A 21958-nucleotide genomic window follows, 5' to 3' on the forward strand; every position below is an offset into this window, starting at 1 on the left:
ATTGCCTTTATCTAAGTAACAAATGCTGCAGAGCAGCCTTTTGCTTAGAGGCTAGGCAGGCTTTGGCTCTTTTCTCTATTTTTGGACAATGTTGGCCTCAGATTGCCTTGTTAATTCCTACTTGTAGACAGATAGTTCTCTTACTTTTTAAAGCCATTTGAATTCTGCTAATGAGACATACTGTATACTGGCTTTTTTAGTGCGTTTGTTTGCTGAACATTGCAATACACAGTTATGGTAATGTGACTTCAGAATATAAGATGTAATTATTTTTACTGAGTATAAATACCATCAATACACTGGAAGAGTTTTGCTTTCTGTGATATGATGAAATGACATTATGCTACTCTGACATTTACGGAAAAGAAAAAACCCTCTTTCTATATTACATTTGCTGTTTCTCACTGATGTTCAGCTACAAAATAAAGATAATAGATGAAAGAACAAGAAAAATATTTTATTTTCTAAAAGATAGAGATTTGTTGTATTAGCAGGAGGTTTTGCCTTCAAAGTCATACTGCATATCAGTTGTTATACAGCTGCAAAACATGCTTGCCATCATATACAAAGGAAAATTATTAGGTAGGAAAGCTGTGAGATGATGAAGATGAAATAATAGTTTTCTTGTGGCATTATGGTTTGAATACATAATTACTGTTTATCCTTATTAGATATCATCAGTGTATACAATTACTTTGTTTACCATCCCTTGACTAATTTTTAAGGTTTGGGGAAGTCAGTGGTAAAACTAATGTTTTTAACATCATATTAATAGAAAACATAGTTTGTCAGGTAAAAGTTTGATCTTACCAGTGCTTGGTACTGGTGTAGTTCTTATCATATGATAAGAGGTATGCTGAATTTGGGCACTAAATGTTAGATGACTCTGGCTGAAAGATGCCTGATGGAGCAGAGTGGACTTCCAAAGGAGCATGTGCAGCAGCTTACACAGTGACATTCCTGAAGTTGAACTTTTGTTTTTCTCTTTTGCAGGGATCCCCAGAATTTGTATCCCCCTGAGGTCAGCAATGCAAAGCTTCAGTATGCTGGTTGGGGTCCAAAAGGGCAACAGCTGGTAAGAGAAAGAACAAGTGTGCAAATAAATGTAGAGACTATACTGCTATTGATCTGAAGTAAAGAGAATAATCAGTTTGTGACTAGATTCCCAAAACCCATGTGGTAGTGCCTGGTATCTTTGTGGAGTTGTTTTATCATGTAAATTGTTTATAAAATTGCCAAGTGTATAAATGTACTGCAAAGTAATTGTGTCTAAAAATGCAAATAAAGAAGATTTTATGAAAATCCTTTGAGAGGAAGCACTTGCTTCTCCTGTTGTTGGACACAGGACAGATTTATAATAGAACATATGAACTAGTGAGTATATCATTGTTTCACAAGGATGTCTCCAGATGTGCAAACTTGGCACTGGGAATATTTCAAATCTAGAACAGATGTGCTCTTAATTTGCCCCATAGTTGTCTGCAGAATAGACTGAAGTAGAAGTGTGCTTGTAACCAAAATGGTAAGTCATGGCTTGAACCAGTGATTGAGCACCTGGTTGAAGGCAGGGACAACCCAGGGAGCTAGGCTTCATGCAATGCACCTGAGTGACCAGAAGGGGTGGATCCTGGCTCCACCCTTTCCCAGACCTCATTTAAGGGTTGGCAGTGGAGGTGAGGGTATCTTGCTGTAGATCCCTGTTTACCTGAGGCCTTCTAAGGGTAAGTAGTATCTTACCTTTATTTATGTGCCCATGGATGTTGCATTTGAGCAACTCCTTACTTGTTGCAGCACAGGACCTTGCTACTCAGCTATCATTGCTGTGCTTTCCATCACATTGCAGTGTTGAAGAAAGGTTTCAGAGTATGACTTTAAAAAAAAAAAAAAAAAAAACACAAATTGTCAGAGATCTTTTGTATTTCATGAAGTCTGATGTAGTAGTCCTGAAATCTCCACTGTTTTTTTTTTTTCCTTTTTTTTTTTTCTTTTGGCTACTGCTATCTTTGGATTTGCCCATTTTTCACAGCTGGCTACATTCCTATGCTTCATTTCCTGGTGTAAATCCAACAGGAAGTATTTGCTTATGCCATGCAATTTCTATTTTTCTGATATGGAATTTTACAACTCCCTCCAAAAAAGTAAAAATAAATAGAAGCTTTAGAGTAGCTAAGAAAATCTAGTATCTTTCTCCTCTCCCTAGTGCTTTTTCAGGGATTTCTTTTTTGTGTCCTTAACTACGTTATTTTCAAAGTTTGAGACTTAAGGCACTACAATTGACCCTGCAAGTCTCTGAATCATGTTGGAAGAAAAAGAACAGGTGAAGGAACAAGAAGGTCTCTCCCTTCCTCCATCAAGAAAATGAGGTTGTAGAGAGTTGTTGACCTCAGATCTCATAGGAATAGAGATGAGGCAATTTTTGCATCCCTGCAAATTGACTTCTAAGAAGCTTATTTTTCCTCATCTCACACACATACGTACCTGAGTTTTGTCCTCTAATACGTGCCGTTTTAACTTCCTTCATCTGCTGCCCAACAGATCCCTGTTGAGCAGTTTGTACCAATTCACAATAGGTTGGGGTCTGATACTGACCCAACTCTCACATTCATTTGTGAACACCAGCATGTTCATATCTTTGGATTATCAGTAAGCTTCTGCTTACTGATAATGTACCATCAGCTGATAACACATGATGTTAAGCATCCAGAAACTGCCTCTATGATATAGCAAAGAAAGCAAAAAAAGAAGTTGTTTTTTGTTTTTACTGGTTTTTTGCTTTAAGTCCAACAAACTGAGCTTCACAACATAAATGTGCGCACTATATAACAAAAGCTATATCTGCTAATGGAAAGATAATCCTGAGCTTCTTTACTGTTTTTTCTCAAGTTCACAAGGACAGCTCCAATTTTTTTTTTTAGTGTACTTTTGCTGTGAACTTCTGTGCTTCAGTGCCCTCAGTCACAGCATGATACTGATTCATGTTTACGTTAGTTCTACCAAGCTGAGTGGATATGCTTATTTTTTTATTTAGAAAGAAGATTTAACTTTTTTCATGCCAAAGATAAGATAACCAATCTACTCATTCCATTGCCTCCTCTATCAAAGGAATCTTTCTATATAGAAAGAAAATATATCCAAATGAATGAATTACATGTCCCTGCCTATAGCAGAGGGATTGGAACTAGATGATCTTAAAGGTCCCTTCCAGCCCAAACCATTCTATGTTTCTATATATACAAGAAAATATTATCTATATGGTTCAGAAAAATAAAGTTCTTTAATTCCCCATTTCATCTTTTTATACTGAAATAACTGATATCCCTTTCCACCATTTTTTATTAAGAATACAATAGTGTCTTAATTCCCTAACACATAAAGTTTAGTAAATATTCTTTCTCTGGGCTATGTTGCAGTCTTTTTTAAAGTAATCTGAAGCACTCCTATGAGTCTTGGAAATATTGTGCAACTGTGGATTTCTTCTGGATGTTTCTGTTCGGGGCTTCTAAATACATAAATCTGTTGGCCTCTAATTCAGCAACATTCCCTATTCCTGCATTGTTAAGCAGGATGGGAAAGAGATCCTAATTAGTAGTTTTAAGTGTTACCACATTAACACACGTGCCTCTTGATCTTTTCCTCACCAGTCATTCACCTTGAAATAAAACTTTGAGTGTAGTTCATAGAATAAGGAGGCTTTTACATGCACCAACATTATCTACTCACAGCTAATTATCAGCAGCGAATTGCCAAAGAAGCTTTCCTTTAAAAAAAAAATTCTGCAAGCATTAGCAATGAGATAAAGAGAATATAAATACTCAAGACCGATTGAGTTACTCAGGATATAATTCCAAGTGAAGTTAGTTTCTCCTTCTGTGGGGACAGCATAGAGTGCTAGTGCAAAGAAAAGCAGCACTCTTCAAGTTTGGTGTAAATGTTTACTGGGTTGTGTTATAAGAGAAGGGGAGAGAGGTCCTAACATGTTATTTCCATCTATGTGTTGATTCCTTCAGTCAGAATGAAATACCTTAAGTCCTAGGAAGGGTGGGAGCAAGCAAAGGTTGAATGGGTTTACATCACCTTGTGAAGATACCCCACTTTTCAGGAAACAGAATACTTTCCCATCAAAATCTTCCTGCTTTGCCAATGCAAAGGAGAGAAAGGCTGGGAGAGTTTAGCCCTGCAGCTTATTATTTCCATTGTTTCATCCTTCCAAGGAGGACTTTTGGTCATTGTGTCTGTCCTTGTTGCTTGCTTGCCTAATGATTCATAAAAACAGATCTGCAACAGAAAAATCTGAATAATCTACATTCTTCTCAGTTTAGAATAAACAGTGGATCTTCCCCAGGAGCAATTTTCTATTTATCTTGTTTTCTTTTGTCTTTACTCATTAAATTATATGCCAATTTTTGGATTATAAACTCATCAGAGCATGCTTCTTGACTTCTCAATAGCCTGCAGAATGCCACTCATTCTGACAGATCTACATAAATAGCGGCAGATATTGGAACTGAGAAAATCAATGTCAGGAAATCAAAATGCAGAAAAGCCCTCACTTCTGGCACCTCAAAAAATTGCTTCTGTCTTTCTCAGCTTTCAGCCCATGTCTTAACAAAATAAAAGTCTGACAAAGCTGATGGAAGGATCATGCCTTTACCTGTACTGACCTTCAGAGTATGGAGGGGGAGCCGCCAACTTCAGTTCAAACGTTCTCTAAGTATGGCTGTTATTAATGGACTGCTTCTTCTCTTTTCTCCTACCACATGAAACGTTATTTATGCCTTTGCAGAGTGAAAAGCATTGTTAAATTTGAGTAGCAGTGCAATATACTTACTTTTTTGTGCATGAAATTGTCTATTCAAGGTACTGGAAAAAATTCATTGCTACCAAGGTACAATCAACAGTCCAAAGCCCTCAGTATGCAATGGCATCAGTCCCATGACCTTCAGCACGTTCTTTGGTGATTTTCAGTGAATATGCTGTATTTCTCTCAAGCAGCATCAAAGCATGATACTTTGCAGCAATATAAGGATCTTGATGTCATGATAGGACTGCAAAAATCATGTTGTGCTCCTCCTTTGCCCTGCTCCATGTGTGCTTATCTTGGATTTCTTCTCTTTCTTATCTTGACATTTGTGACCCAACAGAAATATACTTTTATCCTTTTGGAGTTTCAATCCCACCACTAAATAAATAAATAAACAAAGAGCTTTTGTTAATTGATCTTACTGGATTATTTTAATGCTTTCATGCCTTATAGCTTTGCATTTTTAGAATGAGTTTCTGCCTACATGCAGAGGGATCGCATAAGGTTTCTGTACTGTATTTCCCTCAGTACTGTCTGTACAAATTAGAGTTGCTATCAGCTTGAGCTCAGTTCTCATAGAACGTGTGAGAAAGACAGACTTGGGCTTCTCTATTTATCCAAAAAAAAAAAAAAAAAAAAAAAACCACAGACTGCAGAAATTTCATTTGCTGGTTTGCCTGAAGGCAGGGAATGCTTCAGGAGCAAGACCCTCTAGTGCACGTCTGTAGCTGCAGTGAGCAGAGAATCCCAAAACCCTGAGGTTTTCAGGATGCTTTTGTCTAAGTTACTCCAAAATAAGCACATCTAGGTTCATAATGTTTGCCTTAAGGACAAGCTGGGGGTGTACATAGGCACTGTTGTCATAAGGAAGGTGCAAGCAGTAGGACTACTCTAACTATGCACAGTGAGTGTTTACCTGCATTGCCAACACTAAAGTACCACTCATGGGAGTGGTTATACTCCAACTGTCAGAGGCAGAAGACTTTAAACTGTGATGCTATTTTCCCTTCTATAATTCCCTGTAGCAGTCTGATGGATACAAATGATAAGTGACACATCAGATGCGGGGGGTAGCAGTTCTTCACAGCTTTAGAGGGAGCAGTTATGCTTCAAAAGTCTCTCTCATAGCCTAGTATTTATCCTTCAGCAAAGACAAACATGTTTGAGGTTCTCCTGGCTGTTCAGTCTTTTACTATTTCCACCGTCTTTTTATATTGCCTAAGATGTGCAGGAAGAGGATCATAATTGCATTTAATTGCTGGATTTTTTTGCATGCCCTTGCATTTATTGCAAACCCAGAGAGTGGTCAAAATGGGTTCCTCTGGCATTCGGAGCCAATAAATCTTCCAGTGTCAACTCCTCTGAAGCTACCTTTTATTCTTGCAGATTATGCAGCAATCAAGTGTATAATTTGTTCTAAAGTAGTAAAAGTTATGTATCACAGCAGGTGCATTAAGAAATCTCCATTTCAGTGAAATGCAAATGCCAAGCAAAATGAAGAACAAGTCTTTCAGCCTCTGCCATGTTAGGGCTTTGCCAGGTGCCCTCAAACAATGAATGCTAATGCTGGTAAACAGCTTGTTGTTACAGGTATTGCTGTCAAAAAAGTGCAGTGCAATTTAGAGAAATACTGGAGTTCATTTGTATATAAAACATTTGAATGATAGGTCCTGCCATACAGGGTCACAACCAATCAACTCTTCTTTTTGTTAATAAATAAGGTCAGCACCTAGCACAATGTCTCGCTAACTACGATATCTAGATGCAAAATGCTGGTTAAGTGATGACACCTGGAACTGAAGTGGCGTGACTCCTTTAATTAGCAGGTTGTTCCTTGCATGATTTCATGCCAACTTAGTGCCAGGCAGAATGTCTGTGCAGATCACGAGTGAGGAGAATTTCCACAGGAGGTACTGAGTCATTTGTTGTTGTTCCAATCCAGTTGGGCCTTTGAACTGCTGAGCATATAATTGCTGTGGGTCTATTCGTTTCCACTATTATTAGACAGATTTTTACATTGTTGTTTCTAAGCTTCACTTCTCTCACTTTTTTTATTTTTACAGTGGCATCTGAATCAATATTTAACTGTGGTCTGCTATATGTAATAATTCTGGCTTGGTTATCTTAGTTGCAAGGAAGAAAATGTTCCTTCCTTCCTAATCCCTGTGTATACCCAATTCACAGTTAGAGGACAGCTTTATGCATGGCTCCTGCATTCTGAGAAAAGCAAGAGTTTCAGTACAAGCTTTGCTTCATCCCCTTTCAAAGGGACGTGTCAAAATCTTTACGAAATATATATATGTATATACTAAATATGGGGACAGGTTGCTGTAGTTGGAGATTCCCTTTCCCTTTTTCTCCTTCATAATCAGCGGACACCACTGAAAAGGTGTTGTTGTGTTAGTTTGTTGTTTCTTTTTTTCCCTTTGATGCTCTGTTCTTTGGTCATGGTGACTGCGGTGTAGTATTTTTCATTTTTACATGTGCTTGTTGCTTTCTCTGACTTCAGTAGGTTTAACGTGCAGTCCTCATTCATTAAGGGAATGTTTGGCATCCTCATTGTGAGCTCTGCTGTCTCTTTCCGTTTCAACATTCTCAGTGCTGCATTTTCACCAATGACAAAAGAGTATGACATTTAAGACAAGAAAAAATGTTTCAGTAGTCATTACTGGAAGAAGTTATGGGTACTATAGATAACATGTTGGTCACTTGGTGGACATGAAGGATCTCAGAGAAAAAAATAAAATAGATGATTTGCCATAGAAATTCTACCAATAAATCAGAGAAAATCTACTTCTCCATCTAAATGTGAGAGCCATACAGTGACTTAGTACTGAGGGCATTTCCCCTGGAGGCCACCACTGCCATAGACTTCTTCCATGACTTCATAGCCATTACTGTGTTTTCTGTTTTAGTTACACTATGAAGATGGCAATATATAGTCTTCCCTCCCAGTGGACTTACAGGATTAAAACATTAATTATTGTGAGCACATGCATACACACAGGTATATAGCTAACAAAAATGCATGTACTGATGGATCTGCTATGCTCACTTAGAGTATTTTCCTTCTTTTTTTTTAATCATAGAGCAATTCACCATCTTGATGCACTATAGTACAAGTACTGAGTTCTATTATGTTGCTGTAGCTCATTGTATGCTACTGCAGTTTCACAAAAGCACAACATTTCTGATAGTAAAACACAGTAGCACAGGGTCAGTTCCACTGAAAACAGTTCCCTCCTTGAGATCTGGAATGCTGATGTTCCTTTACTTTGCTTGAGCTTGTGCATTAGTGTTTCTGGCATCCTGCTAGCTGTGATTTGTAGATGCAGTCCACCGAAGTTATAAGTTTCCTTTTATTTTATAAAGAAGCAGTCGTAAGTAACAGTACATTTAAATGCTATACTTTAGGATAGCACAAGCAGTCTCTTAGTTTGAGTTGCCTAGTCTACTTGCACTGAGGAGCAGCTCACCTGTGTTTGCATTGGTGATCTCACCTTCCCCAGACATTTGTCTGAGCCATGAGAAAGACTCTAGAACAATTTTGCCAGGCCTTCTAAAATGTGCTTCTCAGCTCCTGGAATAAATGCTGATGGTTCTTATGCCATACTAAACATTGTATGAAGGCGGCATATTGCTAACTGTGTAAGGACGTTGTGTTCCTGGAGAAACCCAGTTGGAAGTTTTCTTTATGCTGACAAGTAATCCGTGTGCTCTCCTTAGCCAGATATTCATTCTATAACACAGTAAAATAGTTAAAATGATACACTGTATCATCTTATATTAAATAATCTAATTTATAGTGATGCCTTACATAACCATCAGTGGTATTAGGTTACAGAATACAAGATAATCCATCAAGGAGAACTTAAAAGCAGAATCAGAGTTCTATACTAAATGGTACATTTACTGATACATACTTTAATACAACAAGGCAGTCATAAATTAAAATAACCCCATTAGAATCCAGGGCAAAGAATTCCAAGCGGACATGGTTCTCTTTGTCAATGTGAAATAAATGCTCTTTCTTCCCTGAAGAACAGAAAATAGGGCAGCATATTTTTCTTAAAACATCTATTTTAAAATCTTCCAAGCCATAATAATTGCTTATTTGGCCAGACTGTAGCAGATTCTAGGTGTAATTAGAATCTCTATGTGTTATGGACTAGCCTGCTCACAGAATATAAAGGAAATAGACTGTGTTTGTAATGATGCAATGTCAAAAATGCAGAGAGTCTTGCAGAAACCTGAGAAACCTGAGAAGAATATTAATGTAGCTAAGAACTTAAGCTGAAAAGAGACAAAAATCTGTGCCCAGTTTAAAAAGAAAAAATGAAATGTGTCTCCAGATCATAGAATTCAGTCATTGCTCCCATAGATTGTTGAATGGGACTTCATCTTGAATGCCAGTTTAGAGTAGTTCTAGAGAGTATAAGAACTACAGGACCTTACAAACTCTTCTGCTTTCGAAAGGATACCTTAATATCCTCCAGTGATTGCAGAATAGCTCTAGAATATCAAGAAGCAGAACCTTCAAACCCTTATGCAAATTGATACATCTCCTGGTTGCCTTTGGGACAACTGGCACCTAGTCACTGCTTGGAGAAATAAAATACTTTATTTGAAGACATAAGGAATGGAAAAACATCCCTCTAACTTCTTAGTCTCTTTGCCAGTTGTGGGCAGTGACAGCAAAATTAGGGCCTTAATGCTTATTTTAGGGAGTTTTGCACAATTTACAGATGATAACTCTCTGAACTTCCTTTGCTAAATGTATAATCAAAGAGGCTGTGTGCAGCAGTTTTCTGTTGCAGTAATTCTGGTGGTTTTCCTTTGCAGAACTGATTGCATTTCCTTTCTTTACACAAATCTCCATTCAGTCACTCTCTTATGCTACTTATATCAGATATGCAGCCTTTGATCTCTGAGTAAAAAATACTGCTTTTGAAATGTCTATGAACCAGCACTGTTCTTATGGGCATCAATCTGTACTACTGTATTCTCTGGTCATAGTGGTCCTCTAGGCTGTTTTCAGCTTCTCTATCTTGAAAGCCTTCCTGCAGAATATTTCTAATACTGGGATAGTCCTCACTTCACTCTATAAGTGCCACCTTTGGCCTTTTCTAGGAAGAAAATAAGTGAAGTAAATTTTACTCTTGTCCAAAGTAAACATTATCTGTGTGCTGCATACCTTCAGAAAGCAAGTCCTCTAAATCCTTGCCCTGGGAATAAGTTATCTTCTTACTTTGAATTACAGCAAAGCTAAACCCTTAAATGAAAAATTGAACCTGTAGCCTTCTCTGTCAATAATTTATCACCATTTCTTTATCTGCAATATGTTGATTAAATGGAATAGTTTCGTTCATTCATCTTAATGATGACATTTTGGTTTTGTTAAGGAAGAATCAACTGAAAAACTTTCTTTCACTTCTCCATCGTAACTGCTGTATGTCTCTTTCCAAACCTGCAAAATCGATCTCCATGATGCAGGAGAATAAAAATGCTTTGACTCACTACTTTTATCCCAATTGCTGTGAAGCTTTATTAAAAAATAGCTGGTATAGAACTTTAATTAAAATACTCTCTCTTAATATATAAGCTGACTGGGGAGGGACAGCTTATGCTTTTATTACTCTTTTTTGAAGAACCGATGAGTTGGTGTAATCATATCATATGCATTAAGAACAACACTTGTGATAAATGTGAACTTTGATGTTCAACTAGCTTCCATTTATGCATTTTTTTCATATTCAGATAATCATTATTCACTGAACAATGCATAATCAATCAGCAACAAGCTTTTAGAAACTGATTTTGCATTGATCATGCATTTTTCTGCTTTAGTTGATGTAAGAATTATCATTGCAAAATGCCAAGACCTTTTCAGTACAGTGCTTGTCAGATTTCCATGATATCCCAAAGTGAGAATGCAATTATTGTATCTGCTTCAAGATGCTGCATGGGCACAGATGGGCATGCTAATTCTGCATAGTTTTAGATTGGGTGAAACAGCAAGGGAGTCTTTCTCTTGACAGTTTTTCATTTTCACAGTCCTCAGCTTCCAGATGTCACATGGCAATGGCAAAACAAAACTGGTTTGAGAAGGGCCATCTTCAAAATATTTGAATGGAATTAGAAGAAGCATAGAAACTGAGGTGGAGGGAGAGATCTCCCTGGGTGCACGTTTCCATAAAGAGCTTGATAATGCTCCAAACTACTTGTGTCCATGACCTGACATTTCCAATCCCTGCTTGCCTGCCGTGGCTTTGTTACTGCCCTCAACCAGTTATTTAGTATGTAAACAAAGAGGTAATACTTTTCTTCCTGGACACTTCAAGAGACTGAAGCTGTCTCGTTTTCTGAGGATTTCAGACTTACGTGATGTAAAGTATACCATGATGATATATAGATAGTTAATATATAGTTCAGTTCAAAACATGAAACTTTACTTGGCTGTATGCAACCAAAAAATAAATGGAAGTTTTAAAAAATAAACAGTCTTACACTAAGAAGTTTAGAATGTCCTTGATTGTGCTGTAGAACCTTAAATTATACTTAGATTGGTTTCAGGTGGTTGAATCTCTATTTATTGAACGTTGTGGTCCAACTCTACTGAAGGACTGACTAACCACACAGAAATCTGGATCTACCCCCAAGAGGTCACCTTCATTTACCCACATAGATTCTCTTTGGGCTTGTTTGGGGAAATCAGTGCCTGCTGCTTAAGAAATGATGTGACTGGCATTTAAGCAGGGGAAACCATGTGAAGGAGAAACAATGTGATGTGGATATGGTTAGGACTGTGAGTAATGGAGAGCTAATGGCCCATATCTTGCATAGATGAAGGTACCTGGTATTTTCTTTTGGCTGTCTATAATCGGTAGAATCAGTGGATACTTAAACGGCGTGGACTGCTTTGATTGACTTATTTGGACATGGAAGCAACCTGAAAGCCGTAATAGCTGCCAGAGAATGAGAAGTCCATAGAGTTAGGCAGTTCTTCATTGGTATCTAGGACAGTCTGGCTCATGCCTTTGGAGCCACATACTTACAGAAGATGACAGAAGGTCATACCCAAGATGAGGCAAGATTGATGCCAACCTACATGCATTGGCAAATACATAGAGCAGGATACATAAAGAACCATTTTTCTTTGTTATTTCAGCAAAAGGAATTTTATAGCAGCTGTGGCTCTGCCTGTGCAGGACGAAATATTATGAGTTCAGTATCATGTTGAAGCTGACTGTGGCTCTGTAAGTAATTTGATCAGAATGACATGCAGTTCATTACAGGACAAGGAGCACTTGGGATCCTTTGTCTCTCAGTCTTCACAAGCTTATAATAGTCTACCTGATGTAAAATGATAATTATAGTAAGGATGATCTTATAGTTCATGCATTGGAATAGAGCTCAAGCTGCCCAAGTGTGACTCATGGCTTTGCTGGTGTACTTACATGACACTGAAAACTGCATTTGTCTTCATATACATAGGTTCCTAGAGCACTTCAGATGAGTAGGATTAAATATATGTGGGCTCTAGATGCTTTTCCAGGGCAGTAGAGGTTTCCACTGCATTCTATATGATACTACAAGATGTTTTAGACACTCTGAGGGGCTTAAAATGCCTCTGGGTACCTGTGAGTCAGTTCAGTCTTGTTTTCAGTGTCCCTGCTTCTCTTGTCGTTTTTTATTTCACATGTTGAACAAAGACTATTGTCTCCATTCTGGGCTTACCAGTCTACAAAAATATGCTGTTGGGGTAGGGATGATCTTTTTCCGTGCATTTGTTTAGCATCTGGAACAATGAAGTCCATGGATAATTACCTTTACACAGACAACTTCACTGATTCTGCAAAATTAAATGTGTTTCTGAGAGACAGAATTCTAAAATGAATCTGCTATTTCATTTATTCTGCCAGAATACTCTCTCAGGTAAACTGGCTTGCCAGCTTATTTGAAGACTTCTGTAAATGGAAAAAACCAACAGCTGCAAAAATCACAATAAAAATGAAATAAGGCTCTAACATTAAAAAATGGAAGAAAATGGAGTGCATTATGTTAGATGAGGAGAAAGTAGCATGTTGATTTAAGGCTGTGTTGCACTATTAATTGAGCCTTCTATTTTGAGACTGTTGCTCTTTCAGACTGCAGTGATATTTGGGCTGATTTGGAATTTAATACAGGTTCAAGCGTTTGTGCCTGTCTATACATGAAGGCTGGGTCTTAATGACCAAACTCTCAATGCTAAATAGACAAACTTTTCATGTTAACTGCTCTCTTGTGGGCTGACCTTGCAGTGGGAAGGCTGCCCTCTGGCATGTAGGAAGTATTCATCCTTCTGCAATGTGTGATTAAAATGATAAGCATCCAGCCATTAACTTTATATTTGGAGATGCTAAATTTTAAAGATGTCATTCATTTAGTTGGCAAAGAGGACATGAACTCAGAATTCTTTCCTGAAAGTTGGAGAATAAATCAAAGCATGAAAAATGCAGATTAGCATGTGTTAATTTATCTTCTCATGGTCTTTGAGGAAATAGGAAGTTCTCTCACCTCTTTGGCTGTAAGGAAGGGGGAGTGAAATAACTGTAAAAGGAGGTATAACGTTCAGAATAGTTGGCCTTTAAATAGTTGCAAATAAAGTTTGAAATGGATCAGTGTTGTGATGGATCTTGTATGTTTTAAGATGATTGAGTTTATTTTGCGTTAGTTCAGTATACATTTATTTTACTGGGTAAATACCTAAACTTTGACTAAAAGATCTCCTTCTATCTTAGGCATGTGGTCCAACCAGCATAGTCTTTTTTTCTTTAGTATTAGTTTTGTCAAATGTCTTGCAGTAATCAGTTCTAATACAAATTGTGAACAGGCAGAGATTTCTTCCTGGCCCACAGGAGCTAGTCATGTGTTGATACCTGAGGCTGAGGGCATAGCGGCTTATGGTGAAAATGCTAGGTGATATCCTGAGCCCCATAAAGGCAACAGCAAAATCCCCATGGGTTTTATTATCCAGGGAGTGAGCAAGTAAGTTTTTTTTTTAAAGTCTTTATCTCAGTACCCCAGGGCACTCTAGTTATCTTTGTTAAGAAATATTTCATTTTTTGAACCCTATTATAACATCCAGAAGGAAGAGATTGAAGTCTTCCATTACACCTCAGAATGTCGTGCTAATTCTGATTTCAATAGGAGAAAATCTTTTTATCCATTTTCAAACAGCTTTCTTTTAGGTTTTGTTGGTTTCTGGGATACTTGGAAAAGAAAAATTAAAGGCTAAAAACATTTTTTCCTCTTTTTTGTCTCATGTTTTTATCTTGTATAGCTCATGACTTCCTTGTTTATTTTACAGGGTTAACAGTTTTGGTTTCTTCAATTGATATATTGATGTTTGTGTTCTTCTTACTTCTTTCAAAATATCTTATTTTTCAGAGGCAGTGAAATGTTATAACCAAAATGGGCACAGTGCTCAAGGTGGGGATATCCCCCTGACATAGCCCAGCTTTATTTCCCGTGCCATTAGTTGCAGTCAGTGCTGGATGTCATGTGCTGTCCATCAGGAAAGGCGTTGACGTTGCAAGGATCTTGGGGCTAAAATCGTTCTCAAATACACAGACCAAAAGAGAAGGCACTGGAATTTTATATTATTTAAGACTGCTACATAAAGCAAGCATAAAGTAATGTGGAAGTGATGTCCGTAGATTTTTAAATTGTTTCCTTACACAGATTTATTATTCTCTAATTAGCTCAAAGGATTCTGATTGTCTGATAGGAAGCGCTACTTTAATGTCACAAAATGTAAACAGTAGAAAATTTTATAAAGAGGTTTCCAAAAAAAATCTAATCTCTCTCTAGACCAGAAGGTGAAGTAATCCAGAGACATCTCTTTTTGATGAATAACGGAATTTCAAAAGCTTTTTCTTAATTTATAAGATGCATTACATAGAAATCTTCCTTCTGCTGCTTCAGTTATTTTTTATCTTGATTATGCTTGACGTTTTTAGGGTATAAGGCACTGTAGTTAGGAGGATAATTTTAAATTCTCTATGAGGTGCTGCAGTTTGGCTCTGAATTACATGAGAGACGGTTTGAAGTCAGAGCACTATATTATTTTCCATTGCAGCTACCAGATACCCTATGCAGCCTGACTAGTGCAGTGATGCTTTGAAAGACAAAACAGTGAAGACAGAAAACATTGCAGTGCTTTATAAAGCGCAGGGCAGAAGCAGATCGTCATTCTGCCTTATTTATTTTTCCTGTAGACTCATTTAAAATTTAAGACAGTACAAAATATTGCAAAACCTTCATTTGCTGGGAGAAGCTGGGCAAGAAATGGGTTGCATCACTTGAATAACTCCTCCTGGCTGTGCACCTGTTGCATAAGAGATTGTCCAAACACCCATCACACATGTTGATGAAGAGTTTTGGGATTGTCTTGCAGTTTGGGAATAGCATTCTTCAAGGCATTGTGCATTGCTGAGAACAGATTTCTCAAGTCCCAGTCTGACCAGTCTTCCCTTTTACCAACAAATCCCACCAATGGGTTGTGGACAATCCAGGGTATCTCTTGTGCAAATTAAAGATGTACAGCAGGGAGTGCAGAGCCTTGGCTGTGGCAGGAGGAGCTGCAGAGCAGAATGGTCCACATCACTGAGGCTGTTGTGTCCCAGCATTGTCTTTATCTCCATTTCCACCCCATACTGCTAATAATATGCATCAGTTTTTCGTCTTTATTTTTTTCTATAGTCTATGAAAAACAACCTCATATATTGTCCACAGTGGTCTTCCTGATCTTTATGCTTTGACAGCCCTCCCATGTGCAAGCTAGCTAACACATTGAATTCTCTACTAGGGATCTCTCATCTGGCTTCTCTACTTACTAAAAATGAAGGCAGGAACAAATCTTCCACAATGTATTTTTTACTTTCAAAAACATATTAATGGGCTCTTCTTAGTATAAATCCCTTTATAAATCCTAGTAGACTAAAAGGGGGAAAAGCAAGTTCCAGTTCCAGTCATACTTTTTATCCGTAAGCAAGCTCACTGTAACAACTGCCAAAACTACATTAGGACCTATACTTTCTTCTGGAATCTTTCCAGCTCATCTTTAGGTGAAACACAGACCACAGTAGGATGTGAAACAGAAGCTGAAAGCAAATACTTTTTCTCAATTCTATCCTTTCATGAGGGCAGCATGAGAAATAGCGTTCTTGTATTGTGCTGTAGATACCTAACATTTGTTCCAGTAGCTCCAACCTTCTATAAACTCATCTGTAAATGTCTGCTGAACTCTATTAACAGTTTTGTCTTTCAGTCTGTATAGATTTCCTGGGACTCTGTTCAGTACATCTCTGCAGCCTGAGTGGATTTCGAAAATATTTTCCAAATAAGACTAGGCTGTGGTTCACTTCGAGGGGAAGAGGGAGAGGATCTCTGTGGCACTGGTGACTTTTAAACATCTAACCAGATGATGCCATAGACCTATGTGTGTATACATATATTTAAATGGCTGCTTAAGTTTGGCGCACTCATCATCTCTTCAACACCTAAATGAACTGTCTAATTCCCAAAAAATGATCTGGTAGCAGTAAATCTAATGGAAACTTGTAAGAAACATTTTTCAGTAACCCGTTTAGTCACCACCAACTCCATGTCCTGTAGCACTTCTTCAAACTCTGGAGAGGTAGCATTGCTCATTTCATGCCCTCTCACTGCACTCTTCAATTTCTGAAATGAAGACAGGACCAAGAACAATAAGGCTTGTGTTGGAGGACCAGGGCTTCAGTTTGCTGTAAATTAGCATCTTTCTAGTAGTTGATGACATTGGAAGCAAGCTGTGAAAATCTTTTTTGGAGGAAAATGCTATGAAAATGTGATATGTGACTTATCCTTACTACCAATTATTGTGAAAGTAAAATGCAGTGTCTTAAAATGGAGCCACTACTTAATGCTCTTCTCTTTTTCTTTTTCCTTTCAAATCAGATTTTTATCTTCGAGAATAACATCTACTACTGCGCCCACGTGGGGAAACAAGCCATTCGAGTGGTCTCCACGGGAAAGGAAGGTGTTATTTTCAATGGGCTCAGCGACTGGCTATATGAAGGTAGGACACAACATCTAGGGTGGCAGTTAGTTATGAATTTTTTACACTGTATATCGGCAGAACTGTCTGAAATTAGATGTTTAACACTGCATTTCTGGGGACTGGTGGACATTTGCTAAAAATCCGCTATTCTAACAGTTGTCTGAAGTGCTGGACTGGAAATAACGTGATGTCAGAATTCTGTTTTTTTTCAGGCTGTTTTTCTTTCCCTTAGTCCAAAAGTAATAAATCACAAAGTGTTAATGAACAGAGCTGCTTCATTATTTAGTGGCACCTGCAATCACTCAGAGATGTGACAGTTTTCAAGTCACTGGAAAGGACAGAAACACGGAGGGGAAGCTGCTTCTATTTTAAGGGAAGAAGCTAGGAAACAATTTTACTTGATTGGTTGTTTGCCACAGCTCTAGGTGTGCTCTAGAAGCTACTCAGCTCTTGACAGCTAACAATTTTCCCAAAGCAGACAGGTTCTCACAGTAATTGGCTTCCTTCCCTTGAAAATGGGCCTGGTGGGGCAGAGGGTCATCGCTGAAAGGGTCCAGAGGGGAAGGTGCATGAGGAGTGGCTGAGGGCCCTGAATTTGTTGGGCACAGAGCAGAGCAGGCTGAGAGTAGGGCTCATGGCAGCTGCAGCTCCTCACAGGAGCAGAGGGGCAATGACAGGGCCTAGGGGAATGGCACAGAGCTGTCAGGCGAGGGCAGCTGGGGGTGAGGGAAAGGCTGTGTCCCAGAGGGCTGTGGGCATGGAACGGGCTGCCCAGGGCAGCAGGCACGGTCCTGAGTGCCAGAGCTCATGGAGCATTGGGGCACCACTCTGAGACACAGGGTTGGGTTTGGGTGCTGCTGTGTGGAGCCGGGGTTGGACTCAGTGATCCTTACGCGTCCCTTCCAACTCAGGATATTCTGTGATTCTGTGATCAGTGTACAAACTCATCAAACACAATGGTAGAAATCTGATAGCTGTTTATATTTTGATATTTAAATTCATGTTTATATTGTACTACAGAATATTTACTAGTAAATGTTCCCCTTGTGAAGCCCTTTGTAACCAGAGGAATGGCTAAGAAGTTGCAAAATGCTAGTTTTCTTTAATTTCTATTTATGAATTTGAAGTTATGGGCAGGCTGGTTTGAATCTGTAGGTCAAACGTGCATGTTGGTACCCATCTTTTGCTGTAAAACATCACTCAGTACACAAGGTCTTCTAATAGAGCCTTGTACACAGCAGCATGCTGACAGGAGAAGTTTGTCACACTGGTGAACTCCAAGCCCATGGTGACACTTGTGTTTTGCTGACATGTGTTTTAATTCAATTACTGGATTGCTCAGGCAATTTCTTGGCTGACATTGACTTTCAGGTTTGTCCTTTGTAATGAACTTACTCGTTAACTGTATATTAATATACTGGGATGATAAAGGAACCAAATACAGTCTGGATGTACCAAGCCAGGTTCTGTAATCTCTTTGAGTACAGGGTATGCAATAAGACCTCTGATCCTGTTGTTCATTTGGAGTACGTTTTAACAGAAATCTGGTTATGACATCACTCTGGAAATGTCACTTTGAGCCCAAGTACATAGAGCTGATGTTGAAAGGAAAACTTCTTTTACTTATCAAGCAACATAGAGAAGGACTCCTAGGAAAATCTGAAATACATGTTTTCAAGTGATGGAGTGCAGAACTTCACTCAAATCCAAAGGTGGATTGTGTAAGCTGAGCACCTTCCCTACACTTCTACATCACTTGGAGGTGAAGCTGGGTGTAGGATCAGTGCTGAGGCAGATGTGTGAACAAGCTGTGGGGATGCAGGATCAGATGGGTTCACAGCATCCAGGTGTCAGCTCTCTGAATGCATGGATGGATGGAGAAAGATCCTGGGAAGAACTAGGTATGGCATAGTGATGAGTGGGTAAGGAGTCTGTGAGAGTTCAAACATTGTTAGAAAGGCTGAAGCATTACCCTGCCAGCAGCTGGGATGCTCTGCTGTTACATGGTAACCAGCAACTTTATTTGACCAAATTCTCTCCTTTTCTTGGGTGCTTCATCTTCAAGGGGTGAGAAAACAAAAATGAGCTAAAATCTTTAAATCCAAACTCAGCTGAATGGAATTTCTTGAAATCTGAGCTAGGATCGAAATTTACCATCCCCGGGCTGCTTTTCACCTCTCTCCATTCCTACTGATGTTTGGAGATGTCTCCTCCACCTCCTTAGTAGAGATGGGATGCTCAAACCCACAATTGCTTGCTCCACTGCTGTCTCAGTGAGCTCCTGGGGTGGATGCTGAGCATATGTAGGGATCTTGTTCCATCTGTGCAGCCACCTCCAGCAGATAGTGTGCGAAGAACCGCTGAAACAAGATCACAGCAAGTTGGGCATGTTGCTCTGTGAGCAAGTGCTCTTTTTGTTGCTGAAGTTCACCACTGCCAGCAATGGCAGCTGAGCCTCCCTGGAGCTCCTGGCGGGTTCATGACCTGCTTGTCGCTTTTCCTGCCTACATTACAGAAATAAAAATATTGATATTCTCAGTCTGAAGAAGCCACTTACAGTATTTTTACTGTCATCTTTAAAAGCGTATCACCAACACTCCTACTCCCCCATTTTGTAGAGCTGCCTGCAACGTGGGCAGATCACAGCCCCTGCAGTGCTGCCTTTGGAGTGACTCCTGGTGGCTGAGATGAATGGTGGGCACAGGGGGAACACTCCTTTTCATAACACTGTTGCTGTTGCCACAGCAGAATAGATGCTCTGGGCTATTAATCACAGGTTTTTACCAGGTCTGGAAGTAAAAGAACTAGAGGAGGTTTGACAGGCTTTTTTTGCCCTGTAAAATTGCAGGAGTTCATTTCAATTCAAGTTAAGCTCTGCTTTTGTAAATCTGCCAAAGGGGAAAAAAAAATTCCTCATGGTATTTATGCTGATCTGTAGACTTTTGATAATATAGTGAAAAACATTTTGAATCAATCAGAGCTTAATCTACTTAGTGTATTTAGCTGGAAGGCTATAGATTGATACATAGATTACTGAAACATGAAAGCATAGATTAAACATGGCTTTTATTACTAAAATAAGCGCTGACAATGTTTGCATGTAGACTGACTTAACACTTTCAAGAGTTTTGCCTGATAGATGCCTATGCTAAAATATTGTGAGATCCTGTAAGAGAGAACTTAAACTGCAGTGACAGAAACCAGCTCAGGATTTAAACAGATAGCATGAGCAAAGGGGGTTTTTCTATTTTGGCTTAACCTGGGGAGTGCTGAATCCTGCCTGAGCCTATTTCAGGCTCCCTGTACATGGCCCTGCTGAGCAGGACAAGGACCTTCCCTGGCTGCTCTGCTCTGGAATCCTGATTTAACCTCTTTTCAGCAAGTCTGCATTCACAGACACGACTCTGATGTTGCATTGTGCTGCGTGGAAGTCACAGGGGAGTGGAGCACCAGGCATGCTCCATGTGTTCCTTCCACGGGTGGGAGGGGAAAGATGGATTTTTACCCCCAGATGAGCTGATCCTATCCACTGACTGTGAAACAGAGGGTGTTGTTTATTTCTTGTGCCCTATATCTAGTCAGATATAAAATACATAAGCCACATAAGCCATTTTGTGACTTGATCTGCAGGACGTGTTTTGTTTGTGGTTTAGGGTCTTTGCTTGCAAAAGGAAGAGTTGCACATGAGTTAATCCCTTCCCTCATGTCCTTGTCAGAGTGATGGTAAGGGTTTGTCCTCGAAGTCCCTAAAGATCATCTCAAAGCATGGACCCTTTTCCTGACCAGTACTGGTCTGACCTGTTAGCTGTAACATCTCATCTGGTCCCTTCCTCAGCCTCGCACTGGAGGAGCACATCTGAAAGGCTCACGTGGTGCTCATTTAAAACTCTTATGCAATATGAGTTATACATATCTGACATTTAAAATTGATACTCTGCTCTGTTGAGCTTAATGCACAGTGGTGTTGCTCTGCTTTATTTTTGGCTGGGGAGCAAGAGGAGGAGTGAGAAGAGACTCTTTTCCAGCTCTGACTCGCATGTCTTATTAATCTTCATTCTGCCCGCATCTTGCTTTATCACCATCACATCCTCTTAAGTGATTTTGTAGTGACACCTGGTGGGGGAGTCCAGGATGTCATCATGATTAAGACAATGAAACTGCAGAATTTTTTGCTGCAAGATCTAGTAAAAGACTTCCAATTTCCCCTCCCGTGCACTTCCCTGAAACTCCCCTTGAGCTTATGGGAATGACAGAGCCAAAGCTGCTGGCTGATTCACGCTAATAGTGCTTCTGTTCCTTTCCTAGACTTTGCAAAGAGAGGAAAGAGAATGCAGTAATAAAGAAGAATCTTTTCCATAATTTAATCAGCATCTCAGAAAAATCAGAGTGTATATTTAAAACGTGTATGGCTGGTCTCAGAGGTGCAGTGCCTGGTAACAGCTGCCAAAACAAATAGCATTTCTCTTGAGCAGTATCTTTTATGCTTATAGTATTTCAAGCAACTGAAGTAGATATATTTCTTACGGTTAGAAGCATTAATCCTGGAAGTCTGGAAATGGCCTTAACACTGAGTAAATGCTAGATGCGTCTGCTGAAGCATTGCCCTCAGCCTAATTTGTCTGTGTGCTTGATTCTTCAGTGTATAATTTGAGAACTCTAAACCTTTAGTGCTTGGAAACAGTAACTTTGATGACTGGACAAATTGGGAATGGACATTCATAATTAGGCTGAATGCAAGTGAGTATAAAAATTCCTGTTCGATGTCATCAGAGGAGATGAGGTAGTGTAACATCTCCCTGTGTAGGTCTAGCCTTTCCCAGTAATTAGCTGCTTCAAGGCTTAAGGGGAGATAAAAATTAGACTGAGTCATCACTGAATGTTTTAGATCTCCTGGATAGAGTGATCTCTCACCAAAAGAATGCTCAAGGCAGGGCTCCAGACAGTCAAAAGAGCCAGCCTGGACAGGGCTGTTAATGAAGCAGATGACTGCCTAGGGAATTGGTGGAGTCGCCGTCCCTGGAGGTTTATAAGAAACATGTAGCTGAGGTGCTTAAGGATATGGTTTAGTGGGCATG

General features: G+C 39.2%; 1 protein-coding gene across 4 annotated transcripts in view; it reads left to right on the forward strand.

The window, feature by feature from the left end:
- The window catches only part of DPP6 (dipeptidyl peptidase like 6), a 490036-nt gene that overhangs the window by 397381 nt on the left and 70697 nt on the right, over positions 1-21958 (forward strand). For all 4 annotated transcript variants that reach the window (XM_004939151.5, XM_004939153.5, XM_418545.7 and 1 more), the window contains exons 7-8: positions 994-1075; positions 16781-16901. In XM_004939151.5, coding sequence (XP_004939208.1) covers positions 994-1075; positions 16781-16901 — 203 coding nt within the window. The remainder of the gene's footprint in view (positions 1-993; positions 1076-16780; positions 16902-21958) is intronic.

Source organism: Gallus gallus, chromosome 2, assembly GCF_016699485.2.
Source record: "Gallus gallus isolate bGalGal1 chromosome 2, bGalGal1.mat.broiler.GRCg7b, whole genome shotgun sequence".
Lineage (NCBI taxonomy): Eukaryota > Metazoa > Chordata > Aves > Galliformes > Phasianidae > Gallus > Gallus gallus.